General features: G+C 41.6%; 1 protein-coding gene across 1 annotated transcript; it reads right to left on the bottom strand.

The window, feature by feature from the left end:
• Positions 1–3318: 3318 nt before the first annotated feature.
• Positions 3319–5006, bottom strand: LOC129531742 (eukaryotic translation initiation factor 3 subunit F-like). Its single transcript, XM_063695479.1, has 2 exons — positions 4972–5006; positions 3319–4255 (listed from the first exon to the last, which is right to left on the bottom strand). Exons 1-2 carry the CDS (start codon positions 5004–5006, stop codon positions 3319–3321), a joined length of 972 nt encoding a protein of 323 aa, XP_063551549.1.
• Between the last annotated feature and the right edge of the window lie 1200 nt (positions 5007–6206).

The raw sequence follows: 6206 nt of genomic DNA, 5'->3' as shown, positions 1-6206 counted from the left end.
CACTTGAACCCAGGAAGCAGAGGTTGCAGTGAGCCGAGATTGTGCCACTGCACTCCAGCCTGGTGACAGTGGGAGACTCAGTCTAAAAAAAAAAAAAAGAAAAAATAGAACCTAATGCCTGATGATCTGATGATCTGAGGTGGAACAGTTTCAGCCCAAAGCCATCCCCACTCCATGGAAAAATTATCTTTCACAAAACCAGTCCCTGGTGTCAAAACTTTGGGGACCACTGCTGTAGGCAGTTATATCACAATAGTAATATCTAAACATGGAAAAGATACAGTAAAAACATAGTACATTGGGAGACCGAGGCGGGCGGATCACCTGAGGTCAGAAGTTCGAGACCAGCCTGACCAACATGGAGAAACTCCATCTGTACTAAAAATACAAAATTAGCTGGGTGTGCTGGCATGGGCCTGTAATCCCAGCTACTTGTTAGGCTGAGGCAGGAGAGTCACTTGAACCCCAGAGGCAGAGGTTGCAGTGAGCCAAGATCGTGCCATTGCACTCCAGCCTGGGCAACAAAATAAAACTCCTTCTCAAAAAAAAGAAAGAAAGAAAAAAATATATATATATTACAAAAGTTAGAGAGAGTGGTACACCAGTATAGGACACTTAGCATGAACAGAGGTTGCAGGACTCACAGTTGCTCTGATGAGTCAGTGAGTACTTGGTGAGTGAATGCGAAGGCCTAGGATATTACTGTACATAACTATAGACTTTATATGCACTGTACACTTAGGCTACACTAAATGTATTTAAAATTTTTCTTTCTTTAACAAGTTCATCTTAGCTTATCGTAACTTTATAAACTTTTAATTTTTTTAACTTTTTGATTCTTATAACACATCTTAAAACAAAAACACATTGAACAGCTGTACAGAAATACTTTATATCCTTATTCGATAAGCTTTATTTATTTTTATTTTTTATGTTTTAAACTTTTTTGTTAAAAACATACAAACACACACACTAGCTTAGCCCTGTAAGGGTCAGGATAATCAATATCACTGTCTTCCATCTCCAAATCTTGTCCCAGTGAAAGGTCTTCAGGGTCTTCAAGGGCAATAACATACATGCAGCTGTCATCTTCTATGATAACAAGGCTTTCTTCTGGAAGAACTCCTGAAAGACCTTCCCGACGCTGTTTTATAGTTAATTATTTTTAATGAGTAGAAGTACTACACTCTAAAATATGAATAAAATGTATAGTATTGTAAATACTGTTGATCCTTGAACAGTGCAAGGGTTAGGGGACCAGCTCCTGTGCAGTTGAAAATCCATATATAACTCTGGGCTATCCCCAACTTAACTACTAATAGCCTATTAACTGCAAGCTTTGCTGATCAAATAAACAATTAATGCATACTTTGTTAATTGTATACTGTATTCTTATAATAAAGAGAAAAGAAAATTCTATTAAGAAAATCATAAGGAGGAGAAAATATGTTTACTGTTCATTAAGTGAAAGCGGCTCATCATAAAGGTCTTCGTCTGCATATTCATGTTGAGCAGCCAGAGGAAGAGAAGAGGAGAAGTTGATCCTGTTGTCTCAGGGGTGGGAGAAGCAGAAGGAAATTTGCATATAAGTGAACTTGTGCATTTCAAATCCATGCTGTTCAAGGAGCAACTGTACATAAACTAGTCACATGGTCATTTATTATCATTACCAAGTTTCACATATGGTACATAATTAGATGTGCTAACCTTTAATGCCACTGACAAATGTAGTGGGTTTGCTTATACCAGCCTCACTGCAAACACATGAGTAATGCGTTGTGCTATGATGTCATCATGGCCACAGTGTTACTAGATGGTAAGAATTTTTCAGCTCTGTTATCTTAAGTGACCACCATTGTATGCAGTATAGCATTTACCAAAAAACCATTATGCCACACAGGACCATATTTGGGGCTTTTAGTGTCCCGTGTCCCCAAGATCCTTCTATTCAAAATGTGAGCTCATGCATGGTTTAAAATTTGTGATGGTGTGCAGTGGACACATGGGGGATTGACATATGTTTTTCTTTACTTTTGAATAGTTGGATTTTTTTTTTTCAAGACAGAGTCTCACTCTGTCGCCCAGGCTGGAGTGCAGTGGCGCGATCTCAGCTCACTGCAAGCTTGCAAGCTCTACCTTCTGGGTTCATGCCATTCTTCTGCCTCAGCCTCCTGAGTAGCTGGGACTACAGGTGCCCACCACCAGGCCCAGCTAATTTTTTATATTTTTAGTCGAGACTGGATTTCACCGTATTAGCCACGATGTTCTTGATCTCCTGACCTCGTGATCCGCCCACCTTGGCCTTCCAAAGTGCTGGGATTACAGGTGTGAGCCACCACGCCCAGCCAAAGATGACTTCTTAAAATAGACACAAAGTATGAAAATACTTGTAGCCCAAGTAAATTCTTATTAGAGGGAATCCACTGAAGAGGAGTAATCATATGCATACAATGACATGTTATATAATAGATGTTAGTCAGCTGATACTTGTTCAATGGGCTCATGGACAAATGCACATAATATTAAGGTTAGAAGGTATTCACGACTTTACATAATCAAATTGTATCTGGACCAATGTAGAACAACTAAGGCTAATATGACAGCCTTCCCTCAGGGGCTACCCAGTCAACTTGCAGATTGACGACATTGAAACCCATCCCTCAGGGATTTTGTTCTCACCGAAATAGACACTTATCCTGGGTACGAACTCACCCTTTACATTTGCAATTGTTCTGCTGGTACTACCATGAGTGAACTTAAATAATTTGTTATTCACCATCATGATATCCCATACAACATTGTTTTTGACTAAGGAATTCATTTCACTGCAAAAAAAAAAATATGGTATTAGGCTCATGTTTGTGCAATTCATTGGATTTACAACATAATCCCCATCACCTAGAAGAATCTGACATGATGGAATGGAATCATGTAACTCAGTTAATGCTCCCAACTGGTAAACAACACATAGTGAGGTTGGGATGTTGTCCTACAGTGTGTGGTATAAACTTAGAGTCAGTGACCACCGTGTAGTGTTATTTATCTTACAACAAAAACACATGAATCTGAAAGTCAAGGGGAGGGGGCTCCCTGCACTATTATGCCTAATTTGCACTTGCAGACTTTTTCTTCCCTTTTGTGAAACTTTGGGTTCTCCTCATTTAGAGATACTGATTCCCCAGGGAGGAAATTAACTTCTTTTTTTTTTTTAATTTACAAAAGGTAGGCTGCGTTTATTAGAGTCACACACAGTTGACTGTCTCAGTGTGACTCAAGACCACAAAAAAACCATTTTTCCTTCACTTCTGAGTCCTGGGGTTAAGACCTAGACCAGCAAGCATACTGCTTGGGGTCCCTTCGCAGGTTTACAAGTTTTTCATTGAGGGCAATCTGTGACTGTGTGAGGTTGGCCAGGTAGGTCACCATCAACAGGTCATTGATGTTGCTGTGGAGCATGGTCTCGAAGTCATCGGGAACTATTTTTGGTACTTGGTTAACCAGGCTCATCAGGAAGTGGCCCACCTTCCTGATGGTATTGTCAGCTGACACCTTTCCAGATAGTATATCCTCTGCATATTGCAACATTATGCTCAGGGCATCCTGGATGCGAGCTGATGCCCCTCCTACTTGCTGCAAGTCACTTGAGAGTCCAACCACTCTGTTGGGGCTAAAGCAGGTCTTCATGATCAGGTCAACTCTGATGCATTCCGTGTCATAGTGTGCATATTTCACTGTCAGAGGTGTGAACACTCCCACGGTCCTCCCAGGGACACCCATTAAAGTGCTGACATAGGCTTTGATGCTCATATGGCCGTTCTGGAGACTTGTGTCCACAGTGAGGTAGATGGGGTTGGGGGCCTCTCGGCTGTAGTACTCATGGATCAGCACAGAGTGCTCTGTGATGTCATGGCCTGCAGCGTACCACCCCAAGATGAGCTCATTTGGAGAAACTTTTTTATGCAGTTCATACATGTTCTTAGCAAATTCCATGTCAACAGCCACTTCATCTGACTCATTGTGTGACACTGAAAAGCAATTGGTGACCTCCACTGAGTGTTTGTTGATAGTTCCCAACAGGGTCCCGATAACTCGGGCAGCACCCTTGTTGCATCTCTCATAGCTGTCCACAGTGGAGGCCAAAATGACTGGGTGCAGCCTGACCACACGGCCACCAGGGAAGGGCCCTGGAAGAGCAGGACCAGGCAGAGCGGGTGCTGGGGTCTGCACTGGAGCTTGTGCTGAGGCCAGGGTCTGGCTTTAGATGACAGGTTTCATTAAGTGGAAGCTGAAATACCATTTGGGGATATTTAGTTCTTCTTGAAACTAACGGTAAAGAAAACAGCAGACCTATTAACAGGTAATTGATCTAGAGATAGCCAAGGTGAAATTGGGTTTCTCTATTCAGTAGGGGCAGGGAGGACTATGTGTGGAACACAGGATTATCTCAGTCATTCCATGTGTGATAGTACATGAAAGAGATGAGCAGTTGTAGTGCTGTTCACTGTGCAAAAGTATCCCTTCTTCCTAACGTGGGAGGGCTGCTTTTGCAAATATGTCTGTGCTATTTCTCACTGGTCCTGCCTCTTCTGTTCTTGGAATCAAACTCAGTCCATGACAGATCCCACTACTAGCTGAATTTCTTTATTAGTCCTATCACAAATGAAATTTTGTATTAGCACCTCAGGGGATTTCTTTAATTTTGCAAAAGTATGTCATCCTAATTTATTATTTTTTTGCTAAGATCTGGCAATGAGCATCGGTTCTCTGCTTCCTATCTTACCCTGCTCACTCACAGCTGCTTCAGGTGACCTCCTTTTTAGGTTCAGAGTTATGGCTGACCTCTGCTTTAATCAAAACGAATGTATTTTGGTTTCTCATTTTGTTTATTGCTTCTATCTTCAAATTAGAAATCCTAGAGCTCATTAGATTTACTTTTATGTTTATTTTTGAAAGAGCATCCTGCTCTGTCACCCAGGCTGGAATGCGGTGGTACAATGACTGCTCATTGCGGCCTTGACCTCCTGGGCTCAAGTGAGTCTCCTGCCTCAGCCTCCTGAGTAGCTGGGATTACAGGCACCTGCCACCACACCTGGCTAATGTTTGTATTTTTAGTAGAGACAGGGTTTCACCATGTTGGCCAGCTGGTCTCGAACTCCTGATCTCAGGTGATCTGCCCACCTTGACCTCCCAAAGTGCTGGGATTACAGGTGTGAGCCACCGTGCCCAGCCGATTTTTATGACCATGAATGGGGACAGATTTCTTAAACAGATCACAAAGAGCCATAGTTTTAAGGGAATAAATTGATAAATTAGACTATATTCAAATTAAGAATTTCTGTTTATTAAGAGACACCACTAAGTGACAAGACAAGTTGCAGAGTGGAAACAGATCTATGAACACATAGAACTGACAGAGGGCTCACATCAACAATATGTAAAGAGCTCTTAAAAATCACTAAGAGAAAGAACAATGGGTAAAACACTTAAATGTGTAATTTATAAAAGCAAAACTTGAATGTGTTCAGCTTTCTTAATATTCATGTAAATGCAAATTAACATCACAACAGGATAACATATCCTCCAAAATGGCTAAAATGTAAAAGATAGAACACCAAGTGTTGGAGAGAATCTGGAGCAACAAGAACTCTCATCACTGCTGGAGGGGATACTGTGTTTGGCATTGAATAAAGGTTCTAGAAAGGAGCACATTTAGGACTCAGGTATTTCACTCTTAGGATAACAGAAACACATGCACATCTGCATCAAAAGACATCTATAGAAATGTGTGTGGCATCATTCTGTCATTGGAAAAATATCTTGAAACAAAACCCAAATGTGACTTCTGTTTTCCAGCTTGGAAGCTGTCACTCCTGTCCTCACAACAACAACAAAAAACACCTTGAACAAACTGAAAATTACAACTTTTCTTAGATCCATCAGAGACTTGAGGTTAACAGGGCAAACCGTTATCCCCCAAATTGGAGAGGCAGTGAGTCCCAGCCTAACAGGATCGGAGGCTGGCCACTGGAGCCAGAACCATGGTGGGAAGACTTACATGTAAACAACAAATCGCTGGAGGCTCCATGCACATAAACTTGAGAATTAAGAATTAAGGGAGCCTACTCTTAGGGGGCCCTACACTTTCATGAACCTCCAAGAGCTCTGCCAGACGCTCTTATGCACATCAGAGAAAAATTCCCTCTTGC

The sequence above is a fragment of the Gorilla gorilla genome, chromosome 12, assembly GCF_029281585.2.
Source record: "Gorilla gorilla gorilla isolate KB3781 chromosome 12, NHGRI_mGorGor1-v2.1_pri, whole genome shotgun sequence".
Taxonomy (NCBI): domain Eukaryota; kingdom Metazoa; phylum Chordata; class Mammalia; order Primates; family Hominidae; genus Gorilla; species Gorilla gorilla.
The sequence above is the reverse complement of the archived record's forward strand: the minus strand, read 5'-3'. Positions and strand labels throughout refer to the sequence as shown.

What these genes read in the sequence shown, in the direction of transcription:
- LOC129531742 (XM_063695479.1), bottom strand. Translation starts at nt 5,006, where the DNA reads ATGAGCAGTCATTGTACCACCGCATTCCAGCCTGG. An exon ending in ACCACCGCATTCCAGCCTGG is followed by an intron (nt 4,256 to 4,971) that starts GTGACAGAGCAG and finishes TGTCATCTAAAG; the next exon opens with CCAGACCCTGGCCTCAGCAC.